The 21,552-nt window shown below is 42.7% G+C and overlaps 1 protein-coding gene across 1 annotated transcript in view; it reads right to left on the bottom strand.

Moving 5' to 3' along the window:
- The window catches only part of GRPR (gastrin releasing peptide receptor), a 29,259-nt gene extending 8,455 nt beyond the window's left edge, over positions 1–20,804 (bottom strand). Inside the window, exons 1-2 of the mRNA XM_014960161.1 lie at positions 19,831–20,804; positions 1,369–1,720 (exon numbers count right to left, since the gene is read on the bottom strand). Coding sequence (XP_014815647.1) covers positions 1,369–1,720; positions 19,831–20,249 — 771 coding nt within the window. The 5' untranslated portion in view covers positions 20,250–20,804. The remainder of the gene's footprint in view (positions 1–1,368; positions 1,721–19,830) is intronic.
- Between the last annotated feature and the right edge of the window lie 748 nt (positions 20,805–21,552).

Raw genomic sequence — 21,552 nt, 5'->3', positions numbered from 1 at the left:
CATGCAGGGTTTGGATTTCCCCCTGGAGAGGACTCTTTCTCTCCAGTTTCTTACAAACAGGGGCAGTCAAGAGGAAACAGCCTCCAGCTGAAAGGCTGGAGTTAGGTTGCCCAAATCCTGGCTAAATCCCCTCACTTGGTTCAGGACTCACACATTTTCAGCCACGCATTTTCAACCAGAGCATGAAACTCACTTGAAATAAATGGGTGCCAGCTGAGCCGGCTCAAGCATGAGCTCTGCGGTGGGACAGTTTGTGGAGTTTCATAAGAACTCCCACTCATGAGTGACAGTAATAGAAGTAACTGGGCTTTTAGTAACTTTAACCTTTTAGGTTAAAGGAAGGGAAGGTTAAAAGACTCCATTGTTTGGAGCAAATAGTCTGCCTATATATATCAAAGACTGTCTTATGGTGAAACCTGAGGCTATCAGCTATTGGACCAGAAGAAGATTGACCAGTGTGGCTTATTAGAGGGCAAATGACAGGTTGTTCTGTCAACGTCATTCCTCTCCAGAGACCCTAGAAAAAGAAGCATTTTTAGAATTGTAATGACCAAAGGGTTTAAGGGAAGAAGCCAGGACTCCCCTTTTCTCCTGAGACTTCACACTGCAAAGATCACATCATTCACAACGAGGACCCCACGCTGTCCTGCTCTGTCCTCCTTCCTGATGACCCTGCACCCACCACCCTCCTCCTCTGGTCTCCACTTCCCCAGCCCCTCTCTAACCTGTGCTAATTTCTCAACATGGCACAGCACCAGCAGATGAGAACTGGAGCTGTGGTGAGCACAGGAGGCATTACTGCTCTCAAGGAGCAGTTGTGTGCCTCCCTGTTTGACCAGTGCTCCTGGTCCAGGGGGTTCCTTGCAGAAGGGCCTTTCCCCACCTCCCCTCTCCCTTTCCTGTGTCCCATTTGCTTTTCAGACTGGAGGACCAAATTACAGAGCCAGCATTTCCCTCTGTGTGAAGAGGGACTTCTTTGTGGAGCAAGTCTTTATCCGAGGTCGTCTCTCTGACAAAGCAACTTCAAGAAGTTTTGATTTTCTGCTGCATCACCCCTCAGCTTCGATCTCCAAACATCATCCCCAGCTCTGCCTCTTTCCCTTTACCCTAGTCAATACCTTCCCAGGCTTTGGCATGAGTCTCCTGCTGTGTTTGCTATGGTAACCACCCTGCCAAAGTCTCTGAACTTAGAAACAAGAGAAGATGCTTTAACTGTTCAGTGCTGTGCTATGACCGGTTCACTTCTTTTAGCCCACCTAATCTATTAAAATTAACACAGCCTGTCCCAGTGTAAATTTCCCTGTAGGTGCACTCTTTACTCCTAGATTCACGGGGAATGTGGATTTTGGAAGAAAGTCAAGCCTCTACCTGTTTCCTCACATGCACGTTTCCTTCCACAGGGATGTTGTAAGCGCTCCGGATCAAATTCTTAGCAATGAAGTAATAATATACTGAAATGACAGATAGGGGAATGATATAAAAGATCAGAAATGATGCCATCGAGTGAATTTTGGGGTGCAGCCCATCAGAATGCGGGTAAGGAGCACAGCTGACAAAGGTTTTATTAGTCCCTTTGTCATGGAAAGGGTGCAGATCTGAAAACACTGCTTCAGGGATGGCAAGCAACATGGATACAATCCAGATTATAGCAGCTCTCACACAAATCTTCATCAGTGCATGGGATGCTTGGATCTCCATCGGCCTTACTATAGCTTTATACCTAAAAATAAGAAAGAAAAAAAGAAAGAATTTAAGAAAGAAATTATCGACCTCAACAATCAGGCGTTGTATTCTTGCTTGTCCCTTCCATTTAGGAAAAACATCCCAAACAAAATCCTTCTTTACTCAAGACTGTTATTTTTTTTTTCCGGTGTTTTAAATTTCGATATTTTCAATAGATTTCTCATTTTAAACCAGAGCCACCTGCCATGAGCCCATTCAGTTTCATCTGTATTGATTCTGAGTTCATTTAATTTGTAATCGACACAACAAAGCACAGTGCTGCCTGACATTAATGTATATCTGTGTCCAAATAGCATTAAGATAGGAAGTGTAATCATAAGCTTCTCTTCAAAAGCATACAGCAGTTTACACCACTTCACACAATAGCGTTGAAGGAAACTGAATGGAGGTTTTGCTGCACATTTCATTATGAGCTGTGAGTACCCTGGCCTCCTGCAAGCCGAATCTGAAATTTTCTTACCCTAAAGAGAGCATGTTGCTCACTTTAATTGCTGTTTGGTCGTGTAGACAGCAATAAACTGTTGTCAATAACTTGATGCACCCAGGATAAATAACCATTGCTCCTAATTGACTTTGTTAAAGAAAAAAAAAATATTATTGCCTGTTATGCTAGATATGTAGAAGACTTTTTTTTTATTTGCAATTTTGTCTTTCATGATTTCAGCCTTTCAGAAAATTGTACTTCAGAATCCAAGAAAATGAAACAAGCAAACTTATTTGAACCTGATGTATGTAATGAAAGGACTGAAAAATAGAAGAACTTCATATCTGCTAGAGTCCTGCTCTGGAAGGAGTGCACACTCCAAGTAAATCAAGTTTCACATATGTGTTTAAGCAATACAGTAGAAGAAAAAAAGAGCATTAGGAAGGAATATGTACAGGTTTCATAAATTATTGTCTAGGGTCATTATCGTAACAGTTATAATCTGTTAGATGCTTTTCCCAGGATCTACCTCACACTGCCCATGGCCCATTTGGTCCCTTGGTTGCTGTCAGCTCCCTGGAGACTGGTGGGTGCCTGGGTCCTAGGCTGTCCCAGCTTTGGCATGGCAGGGTACATTCCCAAGTGGCTGCTTCAGAATCCATTTCTAAACTCCTACCAGGATCCTAGCTCTTCCAGCCAGCTGAACTGGGCACTGGGGCAGGAGCCCTGTACTGTTTTACCTGGGAAAATTGCCTTATTTGCAGGATAGGCACACATTCAACTTTTAGTTATAAGCAGTAGCCTGTTCAGCACACCTATCATTGCCCTCTATGTATTTATATATGTGTGTACATCTGTATGTGTGTATTTTATATACATACACATATATTTATATGCATATATTTTATACATATACATGTATATACATGTAGTATGTACAGATTTACATTTACATTATTTATATTTCTATGTATATAGGTATAAAGACTGCTTCTGGACATCCCATTATTTGCAGATGTTTCTTCATACAATCCCACAGGTGCCTTGTGTAGGTGATTTTTTTCTTTAATAGACTGCAAACACCCTGCTCAATAGTCTTCTGTTTAAGCATTTATTCTCCAAGCTCTCCAGCTCCCCTTTTGTTTCAGCTATACAGCTGCAGCAGCCAGACAGTATTTTTCAGGCTCGCTTAGCACCTCTTTAACTTTCATCCTGAAGCTGGGGGTTAAGTAGTGTCATACTACAAAGCACAATCTTCCAGTGCAAGATCATCTTGTCAGGTGAAGAAAATCACAGCACTTAAACAAATGTGATGTTACAACCATTGCAGTGATAAAATGGAATAGCTAGGCAGATTACTAAAACAATGTAGCTGAAATAGCTCAATTTATAGTCTGATTCACCAGTTATAGATTATTGACAGAAACACTAGCTAACTGAACATCTTCAGCAAACCCTAAGGAAGATAAATGCAAAAGGAAATTAATTACATAGATATTCATAAATGTAGTTAATTCCAAGGTATTTCAGCAGGTGCTTATTGTACGCTTATCAACATGGCATGTCAGTATCATTTTTCAGGGATTTTCTTACATAATATAGCCAGCTGAGAGAATATTTTCCAGTATTAATTTCCAGTAACACGAATGAATTGAAGAATGCAGAGAAAGAGAGATTCTGTTTTACTTTTATTCACTTTAATAGAGTGGGGAGAGTCAGAAAATGAATCAATTCTAAGTTACTAGTACATTTTAATTAGAGACGACATTTGCAAACAATATAATTTTGAAAGAACATAATCAGAAATGGCTTGAAATTCTAGCACTGATTATTAGGCATTTAGTTTATCTTTTAAAGCGGACGTAAAAGAAGATCTGAGAGATGGCTTGCTTGCAAAGGGCTCAATGTAGACCCAAATCTGAGCTTGAAAGCACAAAAAACCAGAAAAAACAAAGCTAGAAAATAGGTTTTGAAAATGTAAGTGCTCTGAGGTAGGAACACAGGTAGATATTTTCTTAAGAGCCTGACAATTCAATCAGATTATTTGTTGATTATCTGCATGACTTCTTTGATGGTGGGCTAACTTATTCAGAAGTCTCCAGCGGTCTATGTTATCCTCTGTGTATTAATGCTTAATTGATCAGCATTGATCTGGTGGGAGTCTCCATTTCCAGCCACCTTGCTGATGCGCTGATGGGTCTCTCTCCCGGCTTGCACCTCAGCAGCTCTGCTCTCCCGCACCAGCCTGGGTTCAGGACGGTGGCTGCAGGGGCTGTTCTGTTTAAGGGCAGGGGAACAGGGGCACACACAAGCGATTGGACCACCCCAGGGCTAAGGCTGGGAGGCCAGTGGAAGATGAGCCTATGGTCAGTGCTTCGGAAGTGAAAAAAATTGCACCTCCTGGTTGGTTTCTGAGTGGGATCAGAAACTTCTTCGCTCCTTTACTTTTCCACACTACTTTCCCAACCCTGGTTTTTATAATTTATTTGACAAGTCTTATGAACTTCAGCAAGGTAGACTGGATCTGCGCAGCATCTGGTAGTGTTTTTCACTATTTGTATTTCCAGCTTCTGCATCAAATATTGTTTCAAGCTTTCCACAGCTTTGGCCTCTGCAACTTCTTTTTCAGTGAGTTAGCCCGAGGCACATAACTTTCCCGTATTTAACATCCAGCATTTGAATAACCCAACACACTTTGAAGGAGATGGTGATGGATATGCCTATATACTTCAGTGGAGCCATGGACCAAGGTGGCCTGCCGAGTGAGCCCTCATGCAAAGGTCTTAAACCAGCATTATTTTCAACCTGTGGAGTAACACGATCTCTGAGAGTATGTGTCACACACTGCATGCTCAGCTTGTCTGCAGTAGATCCAGACATGGCCCTGGATTTATCACCTCTGCTTGCTCTCACATTCAGTCTTTCTAATTATTGCTTGATACTGCTTTTTTTTTTTTTTTTTTATCTTAACTCCTTTCCCACGGGCTAAGGCTGGGAGGCCAGTGGAAGATGAGCCTATGGTCAGTGCTTCGGAAGTGAAAAAAATTGCACCTCCTGGTTGGTTTCTGAGTGGGATCAGAAACTTCTTCGCTCCTTTACTTTTCCACACTACTTTCCCAACCCTGGTTTTTATAATTTATTTGACAAGTCTTATGAACTTCAGCAAGGTAGACTGGATCTGCGCAGCATCTGGTAGTGTTTTTCACTATTTGTATTTCCAGCTTCTGCATCAAATATTGTTTCAAGCTTTCCACAGCTTTGGCCTCTGCAACTTCTTTTTCAGTGAGTTAGCCCGAGGCACATAACTTTCCCGTATTTAACATCCAGCATTTGAATAACCCAACACACTTTGAAGGAGATGGTGATGGATATGCCTATATACTTCAGTGGAGCCATGGACCAAGGTGGCCTGCCGAGTGAGCCCTCATGCAAAGGTCTTAAACCAGCATTATTTTCAACCTGTGGAGTAACACGATCTCTGAGAGTATGTGTCACACACTGCATGCTCAGCTTGTCTGCAGTAGATCCAGACATGGCCCTGGATTTATCACCTCTGCTTGCTCTCACATTCAGTCTTTCTAATTATTGCTTGATACTTTTTTTTTTTTTTTTTTTTTTCAGCTGAACTCCTTTCCCAATCCCCTTACAAAGAAATTTTTGAAAAAGATTACAAACTGAAGGTATGATTCATGCCCTACAACAAAGGCCAAAACTTAAAAAGAAAAATATGCCTTCTGAAGATTCAGTTGAATGAAAAATGATACAGTCAAGAATTCGTGTCAACTCCAGTCTCTCTCTGGTTGTCAAACGGTGCAGATGAAAATGACTGGGTTGACAATCCGGTAGGAAATATGAAAGAGACACTGACCTTTGCTACTGCTCAGTCTTTGAACCTCTTTGTTCCCACTGTGCCTGTGAAGCAGCAGCCTGCCTCATGCACAGCAGCTACCAACGACCTTCTGGCCAGGATGGATGTCGGTGATCTCTGTGTCTCGCAGTCTCGTTCAAAGAAGCTCACACAAAGAAATTACACGTGGGGCCATCTTAAGTGCAATTGATATAACCACAGTTCATGAGAAACTGTGAGGGTTCACCATAGGGCAATCCTCTCCTCCACTACCCATGGTGAATCTGGTGCCATCCCTCTTCTCCAAGTGAGTCTCCAGGCCTCCAAGAGGAGCCTGGTGAGAGGGTTGCTTCAACCCAAAATCCCAGAACTCAACATATAATGCAGGCTCCCTTCTTAACCTGATCTCCAAAATTCATTGGTGATTGGTAGGAGCCCACGGAGTGTGTGCCTCTCCACTGAATCCTGGAAAATATATGTCTTTTGGCATCTTTATTGTGTTCACTAAATAATTGTTTCTTACAGATGAAACTACTGAAATGTCCACAAGCCACTAAAATGTGACACACACAAGGTTTTTCTGTTGTAAATACTTTTCCCATGGAGATTAATAAGCCAGGGAAACTGGAAAACTGTGTCATTATCCTTGTGTTAATAATAATGTAACTAACAGTAACATCACCTAATGTATGCTAAAATTTTGACTATGCAAACATTGATTAATACTGTACATTTAGCCCTAAAGCTGCAGCTTCAAATATAAACACAGAAGTAGCTTTAGCATGAAAAAGATAGTTACAGTCTCCAAAGGCACAGATCAAAATAAGGCCCCAAATGGATGTCAAAGTTTCCTAGATGCAGTTTCTCTGCTGGTGCAAAATATTTTAGCCATTTTTGTGCTCCTCAGCTGACCCATGAAAGTGCACACCAGCTAAACCATAAACAGACATTGCCCTCAAAGTTATATTGCCTATACGTTCCTAAGCGTAGATATTTGAAGGGTTGTAATTTTGTTCTTATGCTGGGGAGGAAGGGTCTTTAGCCCTAAGGCAGCAGCTACAGTCCATCCCTCATGTTTTTCTACTGTCACCTTCATCCATTTAACTTGTGCCTGCTACAACAGCCACAGAAATTAAATTAAAACAACTAAAGCATGGGAGGAAAATCAGATGCTTTCCTTGGATTTTAAATAAATTTAGATACATATGTCTCACTGTCTGGTTTTTGGTTTTTTAGGGAAGTAACTTTATGTTGTGTGGGGAAGCCGGTCCTGTGGGCAGAATTAGCTTGCTTTCATCTTTTATGTTTGTTTTGTATTAATGCCTTTCTCCTTTACCTTATGCTGGCAATTAAAGCTAATATAGATGGCCCATGCAACAGCCCTCATCGTATATCTGGTAGGTACAGGTTGTGCAAAAAGAGAGAGGTTTTTTAAACCTGGAAGATACCACTTTCTGCAGCATTTTTACATGTGGTAAGTCAGTAGATCTTAATTTCAACCAAAATAATTTGTGTCCTCTGTAATAACTGCAGCTGCTCCCAGTGACAATAGGGAAGAAGCATCCCTCCCTCAGGGCAGTGAAGGCAGGTGGTCACACAGACAGGTGGCTGTTGGAGGTGATCCCAGTGACTGAATATGACAGCAAGGATTGTATAGCAGATATGTGCTGGCCACTACTTCCCTCTCATCTATTGAATTCAACTTAATGAGAGGCACTAAGTTGCTTTCATAACACTTTCTTCCTTACTTCTTTGCAGCAGTAGGAGTGTAGCAAGAGAAAATGGCTGAAAGAGGCTCTGCCACAGAGTACTGCCCTTTTTTATCACAGTCCTTCCAAGCATGCCTATCCTCCTACAGCTGAACTTCACACTTGAAAGAAATATAAGAACAGATAAAAACATTTCCCTGTCCTTCCTACAGGGAAATGGACACTGCCTCTCCAAAATGAGTTTGCAGGAGTACTTACGTTTCAAGTAAAGTTTCCTCCCAATAGTATCATCCATCACTGTATCTTACACTGTTTACATAAAAAGATCCTTGGCTCCACTCCTGAATTTGTATAATGGTTTAAAAAACCAAATGTGTTAAAACCTGTTCAAACAGAATTTCAGAAGGCTTCCCCGCCCTTGCTTCATTACCAACCCCACTGTTTAGACTGCGTCAGGCTGGCGGAAAGATTTGCCATATTGCTGCTTTCTGGTTTTTCTCTAAAGCGAGAAATCCACTTACAAACCTTTGCATCTGTTTAAACTGAGCTCTATTTTGAGATGTAGGGCTCAACATCTGAAACTTAAATTAAAAAGCAGGGATTAGTTGGGATGGATTGATGTTTTACAAAAATAGTCACAAAAATTGCTGTGAAGTGAAAAGGCTGAGTTTTTCCCAGCTCTAGAAAATGAGCTCCTGAAATTGCCACGACTTCCTATTGTAGTGATGAAAGAATTGCCTCTCAGGCAGCACGTCCCCATATTTCTTCTGTTCCCACCTGTAATCGAAAGAGGGAGAAAAGATGTGGAATTCAGAGTTCCTCTGATCCCCAGTCATCTGTTCCCATTTGTAAGCTTAATGCTCACGCGTTGATCTGGTCTTGGCCCATGAATAGACTGAATGAAAATCTTCTCATTAAAATTTTGCAATTATGTTCTACGAGTATCACATTATTGTTTTGCCCACATAATATGAAGGACTGGCTCAATTACCATGCAAAAAAAAAAAAGTCTCAAGCAACAGAGAAGAAGTTGATGCTATGCAAAAACTGCATAAATGAAGCACGTGGAGCCGTGTGGAGTGTGAAACTCTGCTTGGAAAGCAAATAAAAAGTCTTACTAAATATCTGAAGAAATTTATGAGAAATGCAATGCCCCAAACTTTCTTTATTGTTTCCACCATGATTGTTATGAATATTCATCACTCTGAAGACAAATAATTCAATAAATCCACAAAATTGCTAGACTGTCTAACCCATCAACACACTCTGACAATCTATTCTGGGTCTATCTGCTTTCCGCATACGTAGTTAAGATTATCATTATTATGCATGATTCTTGTGAGAACATCTGTTATTAAAATCTTTACTTCAGTAAATTGCATGCGGGCACAAAGACATCTCTGATGGGCTAGTCTTAAATACATTGGCAGGTACTGCCTACTTTCTCTCTCTTTTTGTTAAATAGCATTTAAATGAAAAGAAAAAGGAGGCATTGATGGAAGTGACATAGTTCTCACTTTTTGAAGCGTGTGTTCAGTTTTCAATCTGTATGCCTGCATACTGCTACAACATCCTGGAACTTGGACAAATGCGAATTTTTGTCCAGGAATGAACTAATGTCAAAATTGAGACAGAGTGTTTTAGAGACCATTGTACTGCACTACACATTGGGGAAGGGGAGTTTATATAGTAACCATTTGTCAGTGAATGTGCTATTCCTAATCATGACCATCCAGAGCATAAAATATTTCAGAAATTAACTATACATATGGAAAACAATGGATGTAAAAGTTACTGAAGTACTAGTGAGAGTCCCATGGATGATGCTTGCCTTATTGGAAAGACCGCCTTTGTACACAAGGTATTTGCTCCCTGTAGGTTATCTTCAGCCGAACCTCTGAATGAAATCCTGATTCCAAGTCAAAGATTTCAATGAGGCCAATCTCACACTTTCTCACAGTCCTTACAAATAGATGTGAGACCTGCTGTCTGAAGGAGGGGTAATACCCATTCCTTTGAAAACATCCTTTGACTTCAAAACCAGCGAGTTTCCCCCCAACAGCCAATGACCCAGCTCCTCAGCACCAGCTAATGGCTGGGGCTGGCTTCTAAGTGCTCAGTGCCCGGTACAGTCAGAGGGATGTGCCTGCTCATGCCTTGTGGCACCAGATCACATGCTGGTGGAGCAGCTTGCTGGTGCTGGGGTTGCAAGGTGGTGTGTGTCTGGAGAGGAGCTGGGAGGGACTGGTGCTGGCATGCTGGCCACCAGGTGTGGGAAGGAGCAAGCCCTGGTGATGCTTTCCTTCCAAGGCTTTGCTGTCTCGCCCCAAGTCCCCAGGGTTGTCAATGGCATGGGACCATGGGCTTGGTGCGACTGAGGACTGAACTCTTACCAGGGCAACTCAACCTGAGGCCTCAGACACAGAGCCCTCATCTCACTAGAGGATCAGCCTTCTTTCTCCTGAAAGCACCGCTTTGTGTGCATAAAAACAGCACCACTGTCTAAACTAAACAGGTGGCATAATTGCTGGGTATCTCACAGAGCCAGTTATAGAAATTCATTGGAGTTTCTAAAAATGGCAGTTTCTCAACCCAAAACATCCTGCCTGTGATGTGAAATAAATCAATATGGTACGCTGTTCTGACAGAGAAAGAAGAATTCATCATTGACATAAAAATTAGCAGTTCCTTAAGCTATAGCAGCTGTGGTGTGTGGTGTGCTTATCTAAATTTCATGGACAAAGAATAAGAAAATATAGACATATATACATATACAGAACTTTAGAGAAGCAAGTTTCCTAAAATTAAAAGCAGTTGGCAGATAACTGACTGGGAATATAGATGTTAAGGGGGCAATGCTAACTATATATTAGTAGCTGACGCCCAGCCTCCTCCCTTGCCTGCCCACTTTGCCCTGATAAAAACTGTGCAGGGCAAAATGCTGCCCTGAATCAGAGAAAATGAGGACTCACGCTAAAACCTGAAAGAAGTAATTAAAAAAATCGATATACAACAGATGGGAAAAAAAGCAAAAGTAAATGACAGCAAATATCGGAGTTTAAAAATGTCAGTGACTGATAAGGGAAGCTGGAGGAGCCAACAAAATATCAAAGGTCACTGTGTAACAGACAAACGTGCATTTTTAAATACATTAGGAACAAAAAAAATCAGTAAGTCAGGTATACATATAAATGGTGAAGATATGAACAATGATGAGACAAGGTGAAAACAAATGACTAGATATTTGTCTTTAAGGCCAAATGTGAGGGAGGCATCCGTACCATGTGTGCAACGATATACCACAGAAAACTTGTCAGCTGTAATGAAGAAGATGTGAGCTAACATCTGCTAACACAAACCACTTTCACACCAGCAGGCCTGAATAATTTACACCTAGAAATATTAAAGGAGCCAGCTGGGGAAAAGGTGGTGTTAATTTTTTTACAAATTTTGAAAAAGTTGAGAAATTCGCAGGAAGTGGAGAACTGGCTCAAAGTTGTGAAGTTCAGAAAACTGGAAGGTGTTACTGAGAAAACTGCAAGTATTTGGGTTGCCCCGGGCCAGTTGTAGATAAAATAATGGCGAGGTTAATCCTACTTAAAGATGATAATTAATACCAGTTGGTCTTGTTTAACGCATGGCAAATTTAGTTGTTTTTTTTAATCTTGTCACAACATTATAGGTGATGTAAAAATGGTGTGGGCCATGCTGGTGTACAAGGGAGGTGCAGCCTGCACAGGCGCATTGGCATGGGTGACAGTGCATGAAGATGTGCACATGCACGTGCTGGGGCACACACGGCCATCCCTCCCCTCTCCATGGCCATGCAATCCCTGCCTCTCTCCCATGGGACAATGTTAAAATTAGCAGTTCTGACCTGGGAGGTGGAGCCATGCTAAGTGGAGACCCCAGACCTCCCCAGCAGGTCCTCAAACATGTCAGTTAAACGTAGCAATGTGTGGAGCCATTTCTAGCCTGGGTCCTGAGAACCTGTTCTAGCTGCAGTGTTATTTATTGCGCATATCAGTTGCCTTGAGCAGGCTATAAAATCTTTGCTGGGAAAGTTTGCAGATGATAGTGGCTGACCAGACTGTGAAAATATTTTAGAGTCACTGGGATAAATGACCATAGTCTAACAGAAGACATTTTAACTCAGTCAGATGTAAAATAGCGTATTTAGCACCCAAGCGAGCAGATTATGCCAAAAAATGGGAGTCTTTCAAGGAAAGAGAAGACACTGGAGCATCTCTTCTGCACCTGAAAAAATGAGATATCCTGTACCATTCTCACTGTGTCATGGTTTTAGTGTAGTCACTACTGATCTAGCTAGTATAAAACAAAGTGAGTTATATGATGCTTAAGTCCTTTCTGTGGCTTCAGTAAACATAGGATGTCATAAGAGACCATCACCTCCATATGAACTTTCAGCTGCATGTTGGTGCTGAACAATCTAGTGCTATCCCCTCTTATCATAGAACCACAGAATGGTTTGGATTGGAGGGGATCTTTAAAGATCATCTAGTCTACCCTGCCTGCCATGGGCAGGGACACCTAGCAACTAGCCCAGGTTGCTCAAAAGCCCAGTCCAGCCTGACCTTGAACACTTCCAATGATGGGGCACAACTTCCCTGGGCAACATTTTCCAGTGCCTCACCACCCTCATCATCAAAAATTCCTTCTTTATGTCTAACCTAAACCTACCCTCTTTCAGTTTAAAACTGTTGCCCCTTCTCCTGTGAGTACAGACATGAATAGTCTTTCTCTGTCTTTCTTATAAGCCCCTTTAAGGACTGAAAGGCCACAATGAGGTCTCCCTGGAGCCTCCTCTTCTCGAGGCTGAATGATCCCAGCTCTCTCAGCCTTTCAGTTATGCCATTAGTTAGATTGCTGTGCAGTGGTTAGAGGTCAGATGAATTTCAATTGGAAATATGACATGAGTTCTAAGCAGTGGGGATAACAGGGTGCCGCAGACACGTGAGGGGGACAGGGCAACACACGCACCTTTAGTCTGAATACTTGGGAAGTTGCCCAGTGTCATTGAAAAGATCTGTTTTAATCCAAATCCCCTGAAATATTCAGCAGCCTCTGTGCACGGATATACAGGGGTGAAATGCAGCTGAACTGGATGACTGGGGTAGTCATCTGCATCTGTGGCTTTCTCAGGTCATTTGACTGTCCATGACTAAATCTCATGCTTCAGGGCTGCCTGCAGGTGTGAAGAAACACTTTTTCCTCCCAGGGTACTGTTTTCTGTCATGGTGCTGTTTTCTGTCCTTCCTTCCCATAGAGCTGCAGAGACCGGCCTTAGCCTGGGGGCAGGCAAGGACAGGATGGGCAGAGCTCTGACAACACTTCTCCCTTTGATGCTCCACAGTCTTCTGCACTCTGGTGAAACTGATCACTAGCCTGGCGTCCTGAGGGGAGTTTCCTGCAGGAAACTCCATCTTTCTGCATTTCTCTGCAGCACAGCAGTCGGTGTGCTGTCTTTTAGTGCCTCAGCGCTGCGAAGGGCCCAAGCACCATCTGGATGCTGAAATCCCCTGCTCCACCTGAGCTCTTACACAGTAGGCAGTGTTGGGGAGAATCAAGAGTCCACTGCAGGCAGGAGCTCAGGCAAGACGTCATGGCCCATGGTGTCTTACATGGTACGGGGTGAGGTGGGCACGCAGGTGTAGAGCTAGTGAGAAACAAGGCGAGAAGATTTGGCAGGGCTAGCACTGGAGTTTCTTTTCAAAATAAAAGGAAAAAAGGTTATTGCAAGGGCTGTCTGTGAGCAAAGCAGCCACTGGATGTTTCACTGTCTCTACAGGACAGGCTGTGCCTCCTTCTCCTAATTTCAGCTCAGCTCTACTCTTCTCAGCCAGGCTGCTGTCCACATCTGAACACCAAGCAGTAACACATGAGCTGATGGGACCACCATGAGGTCATCTCCCTGCAGTGATGCTGATGTCCCAGCCCACCATTCAGTCTGACACACGGCCGGCACATTCTCCGTGGCCAGTCGCTCTCCTGATTAGCGGCGTGTACAGCACCTCCTACCCTGAGACCATGACAACTGATTGGGGTTTTTAGGTTTTACTGAAATGTAAACAACAGGTAATCCAACTTTTCTCCCTTTTGATTGCTTAAATATTGACAGTCTCCAGCACATTAGCAGTGACTCTAACCTCGGATTTGCGCACCAGCCCCACCGATATAAATGGGAGCTCTAATGGTCCTGGTTATAGAAGTGCATCTATTGTGTTTTGGCCATCTGCTCTGGCTAATCAAGATATTCAGAAAGTTTGTGCTATTTGATCAGTTCCCCTTGGTGCAGACGGATGCAGGGTCTGAGGAAATGAGAGCTTAAACCAAGGGTGTTTATATTGTATTGACACAGTGGCCAGCAACACAGGATCTAAGACTCTGTACATGGGCTGAGAGAGATACGTGTCTCTGTCTCTGCACGTACCCTGTGCCATCACCACAGGAAGAGCAGCGGCACGGGCACTGTGCCAGCAGCAAGGGTTGAGGAGGGCTGCCCAGAGCTTCAGTGGGAAGGAAGGCGTTGTACTGTGGTCCAGAGCCCCTCCGTTTTTCTTCCCTGGTTTGGAAGGACCAATGTTCCGTCTGAGATCGTGTCAGTGGATTCAAAATGTACACATGGGGTTACCATGCTGCCGACTTGCGTTGACCAGATTAGGGGCTGCCTTGGTAGTTCGGAGTGGCTTTCTCTGCTACCCTTTCAAAACCTGCCTGAGGCTGCACAGTAAATTACAACACAAGTAAATTGCCCCAAAATAGTGCCTTTGTGACCTGAAAGGATTTCATGAATGCTGTGACTAGACTGCCCAGAATAAATTCATAACCACTGGGGACCTGACACTTTACAACTGACAGTATTAAAAAAAAGAAAAAGAAGTATCACTCTGTAAAATAACTCAATGGAAATCCTGGTTGGTTTTCCATAGCTTTATTTTAAGGTAGCACACTTCCCTTAATCCTTGTGGAGACATAATCCAGTGATTGTAAAATAAAACAAATGATCTGACATGTACATATTACTCCTCTTTTGGTATTGTACATAATATTAATATTACGGGCTGGAGACATTGAAATCACAGATGCAACAAGTCTGCTAAACAAAGTTTTTTCCATATTTAAAAAAATCTTTCCAGAAATTCTAGATTTGCTTTTTTTTCTTCCACCACTGCTTTTTTGGGAGAGAGGTTTGTATGAAGTTTTTAAATTCTTAGATAAACAAACTGTCATATGAGTTCAGAGGAACATCAAAAGTTGTGGCTGTGGCTGGCGCCAAAGGACCCAGCGTAGCTGGAAGCACTGCAGCATCCCTGCATCCATCCCTGCATCCAAGCCCTCAGGTCAACATCTACATCTCAGAGCTCCCATGTGACTGCAGTTCCTACTGTCTGCAGCTGGTCTTACCAAGGTAAGTCACCTAACCTCACCTGTAATATCACCCCACGTGTCTCACTATGCCACCACTCCCCTCCACCACAGACAGGCCAGCAGGCAGCTCCAGGAGGCAGGCATTGCTGTGGTTTTCCAGCACTGAAATTCAGATAATCCAAGGTGCTTAAAGTCAAGATGCTGCTTGCAAACTTCAATTACACTTTACACTTACTCCGCTGTGTGCTTGTAAAAACAGCATCACTTCAGGAAGGTTTCACTGCATGAGCACCAGGGCATTTCAATCTTTTACTATCTCAGCAAAACAGTGGGGAAGTACGATCAGTGCTTGACAGCTTGGGTAATTCAAATGCAAATGTATAAACCTTGTCAGTCATGGGTGAATCAGTCAATTAAATAAAGACATCTCCCATGACAAGGGCAATTAAATGGGTTGCTTCTCCTCTTACTGCGCAAAGATTTTCCTTAATTTCCTGTCACTTGCTGAGCCAGCCTTGGCTTTTCTGCCAGGGCTAGTGGCCCAGGTGTGACCGCTCTTACAGGCACCTCTATACCCCTTCTCCTTGCGCTGAGGAGGAGGAGGAGGAGGAGGAGAAGGAAGGCAGACCGGTGGGTGAACTCAAACTCCCTCTTTGCTGGGACGAGCTGAACAGCAGCTAAAGAAACCCGCTGCCTTGACAGAGCAGAGCAGCAGGGCAGACAGATGTCCTTCCCCTGCCAACCTCATTTACAGTCCTTCTAAAACACACAAACACGCGTACACACGCATGGACTGCTTGTTTCCTTGCTCTTGTATACTCAGCCCTGGCGCCTTATCGCTCAGGGAGGGTGCTGTAAGCACACCACTGGCCTTAACCCTCTCCTGGCTGCTCTGAGAAGTTCAATTTTAAATTCCAAGCTCGCAGGAAAATGTGTCGCGCCAACAGCTCCCACTGCTCCGGCAAATGCAGCTGGACAAGCTCCCTGCGGCCGGGGGAGTAGTCCCACAGAAAAATAAATGTCTGATATCCTTAACTCCTCTTTGCCCTTTCTCCCACACGCTCTTGAGTAATTTAACTTTGGTCTGAGGGGAACTCATGATTGCACACAGAGCACCCGGGGACCCTTTGGCTATGCCCTTCCCAACCAAGCCTACACAGGTAGGCTCATGCCTATGCAGGCAGAGCACCTTGCAGGCTCCCACTGCAGGAAAAGCTGAGATCAGCAGTTTGTCCCTCTCTTTTCCTTGAGAAAAGTTTGTATGTGAGCAGTCAACCCTCTGGATGACCACCAGCTTTTGGTGGGTCAAACCACTGAGCAGCTTTAGATGTTCTGTGGTGGGCACTGGCAATTAGCAAAGCATTTGCAGTTACCAGCAGACAAGTTTGGTATTATTAACCCTGCCTAACACATGGGAAAGTGGAAATGGAAAGAATAAAAATGTACCTCAGGAAGGCATACCCTTGTGTCCATGATGTGGGCTGGGCTATTAAAACTGGGCCCCTTGTTTTCAGAGGGTGATCCAAAACAGCTGAGATGATTTGTAAAACTGCCATAACATGTAGCATAGGTGTCTCACTGCTCTGTCGTGTACTGTATCTGCCCATCACACCTACCCACTGCCTTTCATCTTGTGTTTCTGTCGTGTACTGCTCTGTCGTGTACTGTATCTGCCCATCACACCTACCCACTGCCTTTCATCTTGTGTTTCAATGGTCACCTCTTTGGAAATGACCCTGTTGCATTCCACTCCAGTGCTTTTCTTTACACAGCAGATTTCCGATACCTGCGATGCCAGGTCTCTCTAAGCATCACCACTTCACCTTCAGTAATGCCAGCAGTTGTTCCCACTTGCTTTTGTCAATGGAAGGACACTGGAACTGAGGGGGTTTTATTATTACTTTTTGCAGAAAATGAATTCTAGACAAAAGGTCTGTGGTGCACTGACCTTTCCTTGGAGACAGTGCCATGTGATGCTGTTCACAGCAGATGAAGGAGATTTTTTCTCTCCCATGGTCTATGGCTTTCATTCATGAGAACAGGGACATTCACATGCCTCATGTGAGCATCACAGGTAGGGCTCACACCACTGAATATCACCCATCTCAAATATGGGCATCTAATCCATATTAAACAGCAAGGCTTCCTCTATACCCAAGTAGGGAAATAGGTATCCTAATGTGGTGATTTATCGTATCTCCTCTGCAGGTGTCTCTTTCCATGGACTAGGGGACGCCTTGCAGACTATCCTGGAGTGGCTTCTCACCTCAGACAGTAAAATCCAAGTGAGATGAGCCATTCCTGAGCCGCATTACCTGCTGGAGTCCTGAGTCCTCGTGTTACCCTGGTCTCCCCATCATGCTTCCCTGCAGGGCCGAGCTGCTGTTCATCCTTCGTGCAACACCATGTCTGACTTCAGAAATGGTTGACTATGGGACACCCCTGGCATCAGGCTCAGCATCTCCCTGCCCCAGGGGACACAGCAAGGGTATTGGGCTGCCAGTCCCTTCGAACACCCAAGCAGCAATCTCCATGCCAGTCACAGCTGACTCACATCTTGAAGTTTTCCCTGTACATTTTATTTTCCTAATGATTCTGACATGATTAATAATAGGATCTAGAGTTCAGGGTGACAGATTTAAGAAACTAAAGATAGACTAATGGGCTGTGAGCTGACAAAATACAGACTGTATTATTTTGTAACAAAATCATCCCAGCACTGCTGTTAATATACCAAAACATAAACTTCAGTAAACATAATAGATAAGGGTCATTTGTGGTTCAATGCACAGCATTTAAGCCTCATAGATCTAATAAAGGTAAAAGTTTTGTTGTTGTCTCCTTCTGCAGTGGACAACAGATGCATTAGAAGAGGGCAAAACAACCTGTTGGAAATGGGAACATCAAGTCTTCTCCCACATGGATGCCTATTTCCCTTATAGCCAAGTGGCACTGGAAAGTGTGGGAAAGTTTGATCACCGGTGCAGCACAATGGCTAACAGGATCCAGACAAAGCTGAAGTTGAGAATTTGAAGTCAACAAACCCCACGCTTGCCACAGCTGCTGTTTTCTGTTCTGTTCACTCACTTCAGGCAAAAAAACACTACTGATGTGCTGCTCAGTGAAAGCATTTGCAATGTTTACTTTATGGGGCACGTGATCAGAGAGCAACAAATCTCTCTAACATAATTGTCTTTAAGATGCACGTTTCTTTTCCTGATGCTCCTTAAAACAACTTACACTTCAGCTTTGGAAAGATGAGTTTCCTAGAGAAATACTTATTATTTTCCTAACATTTTCCTCATAGTAAGCAGGGGAGGTCCAGCCACCACATAAAACTCAGGAATGAAAGTGTAGGAGGTCCTTTACTAGAGGATTTGTGCACTTTCCCAACTCTTTTAGAGCAAATTGCTTGAGGACTTTTGTCTTTTGGCCTATTTGGCATCTACTATTGGGGCAAACTGTGCTATTTTTAATATGTGCACAAACATGAAGGAGTTAATAAACATATTGACCATTCTGTCTCTGAAACACTATGGAGTCATCTACTTTCATTGAAACCACCTACTGTACACTGAAATATGTCTACAAACTACCTTGAAAACTCAACAAAAATAGTCTGATGCTTTCAAGCAGGAGGTTAGGAGGAGAGACACAGAGTAGCATGCAAGGGACTTCCTAGAGCAAACCTAGTTTCAGTTCTTTGTGGCCAAGAAATACAACCCCCAGGTCTGAGCAAAACAAAACTGAAATATTTTTTTCTCATATAAGTACTTCTGTGATATTTAATAACTTTAGGATAGTAACAATGTATTCCTTCATCTCTTTCTGAAGCATCCAAATTACAAATAAAATATCCTGGCTTCTCTTATGTACATAGAAAAGCCAAAAGTCTATTAATCACTTAGAACCTTTCCAGAAAGGTAGGCTTCATCCTTCCAAATAACATTCAAATCATAATGTCTTTTGAATTTAAATCTGAATGGTCTGGGACAGTTTTCTAAAGCCTCACAGAAATCTAAAATAAAGCTAGCTTTTTAGAAGCACATCATTTGTTAAATTCAACTTGTTTTCACATATTCTAAAATAGCATAGCTGTTACATGTTATTTTTATCAAACATTATTGGAAGACAAAGTTTCTGAACCAACAGCACAGACCAGTTTTGATTGGATAAGTGGCAAATGGTTTAATCAAGGGAAATATCCTGGCTATAGCAGAAATGACAGGCTTCAGGCATCCTCATTTTAATATTTGGAACATATTTCATTAAATATTGCCTCATATGTAATTAGCCTTAAGGAAGCAAGCCACTAGAAAGAATTGATTCTAACTGCACTTTAAATTGCTGCTCCAGTGCCTTCACACTTCATGAAATATGGATCAATTATCTTTTTGGCAAATATGAACATGCTGTCTTTTAACAGAGCTTCATTAATGGTATTTTCTCTCACTGGTCTTTAGCTTGATCTGCTCTTGTTTTTCTTTTAATTAACCCAGGCTTAATTAAACTCCACAAACATTTAGTTTAGCCTAGAAAAAGTATCCAGAGTTCAGTCTGCATCCTCCTCAAGTTGTGTGCTCGTAACAACCAGAAATTAACTGAAGCTGTTCTTTTTCCCTCTATAGGTTAAAAATATACTTCTTACCTGAAAATATGCATGGATAAGCATGCATTTTATGGAGTTGTAATTGTGCAGACTTCTTTTCAAGGCTTACCTGTCAGCTGAGAGAGCAGTGAGAGTGAAGACTGACACCCCCACAGAAGTGAGCTGTATGAAGGGGATAAGTTTGCATCCAGTTCGGCCGAACAGCCACTCGTCAGCAAGGTACCTGCTGGCATCCACGGGCACACAAGTCACTAAAAGCAGCAGGTCTCCCAGGGCCAAACTGGAGATGAACAAATTAGGGACGTTTCTCATGGATTTCACAGTACAGAAAATTTTAATCAAAGTGATATTGCCTATCAGGCCTATCAAAATGATGATCCCGTAGATGGTGGGGATGGCGTAGAGGAACGCTGGGTAGAACCACTCATCATCGAGGAGGGAAAGGTTTGCACTCTGGTTCACAGAGATGTTGTAGAGAATAAAGTTATCTGTTTCTAAGTCTAGCAGAAGGCACTCTCCAGATGCCATTGTCCTACTTTCCTCTCCTCAGAAGACAGCTTTCTTCTTTGAAAATCTTCAAACAAATTTCTTGCTTTAATTGTGCTGCTGCTTTCTGGCTTTAAACAGTCAGAAGAGTTTAAAAGTCATATCGCTGCGTGACACATCTTGACAATAAACAAAGCAAAAAGCAACTGCAGCTTGGTCAACAGTACTGTTTCCATAAGGTGAAAGAAGAACATCTTTTAGAATAGTTTGAATCCCAAAACTTGCCTTTTCTTCATTGGCTTCTCTCACTGTTAGGTATTCCTCAGCTCTGGAAGTCCATTTATCAAATTCAAAGACCAGCAAGTGGGAGGCATTTTCAAAATCGAGGCTCGTTAAATTCCCAGCTTCAGGTCTGCCGAGCAGAACCAAGTCCGAAACAAGGGAATTACAAAAAGCAAGAACTTTTGGTAGTTGCTGTCACGCTGCATTGCCAAGCTCTCCCGGCTTTCAGCACCCGCGCTCGCCAGCTGGATTTAAAGCGAGGAATAAGCGGGGCTCCGCTGACGGCTCGGATCCCGTAGGCAGGATCTTCTGGACGTCAATTCTTCCCCTGCTTCCCATGATGAGAGCAGGCTTGTTTAAATGACTGCGATAATTCCGGGGGAGCCGCCGGCGAGCGCCGGAGAATGCCAGCCACCTACTGGACAATCTAATCACTGCCTGGGTAGAAGGGGAATAAAAAACGCAGCAAAATCACTGTTAACTCTTTACATGATTAAAAAAAAATAATAAAAAAATCCCAACAAAACAAAACATACAGTCTGCTCGTTTATAAGCCGTGAGATGAGGTTCATCGCCTCGCAAAAAAAAAAAAAAAAAAAAAATTGAAAAATTAGTTTGTTTCATACCGTAAATAATGTGATCAGAAAAGTAATCACACCTTCTTAAATAAGAGCACACATACTTTGTTTACACTCGAGTATTCAATTGTTCCAATGAAAGAGAATAATGATATGAAGCCAAATTCATCCCCCAGGGCAAATGAACTGAATAAAGCCAATTAAGATAAAATCAATATTAGAGTTAAGGTAGGCAAATGAGTATTATCACTATGCACCTGCAGTTAACCAGGGAAACCTGCACTCTGCACAATTTTTGTTAATGTTTTTAATTAGGAGGTAACAATAAGGAGGGACAAAGTTCACTGTTCAATGAGATCATTTCTATTTATGAGGTACTCATCATACTGGCATCTATAGGTAATGCACGTTTAGATGCAGCAGAGAGAAACTTGCTTGGCTTATAACAGTCTGAAAAAGCTCTTTCTTAGAGTTTAATTAAACTA

The sequence above is a fragment of the Calidris pugnax genome, unplaced genomic scaffold (genome assembly GCF_001431845.1).
Source record: "Calidris pugnax isolate Ruff unplaced genomic scaffold, ASM143184v1 scaffold188, whole genome shotgun sequence".
NCBI lineage: Eukaryota > Metazoa > Chordata > Aves > Charadriiformes > Scolopacidae > Calidris > Calidris pugnax.
This window is presented reverse-complemented; position numbering and strand designations above follow the sequence as displayed.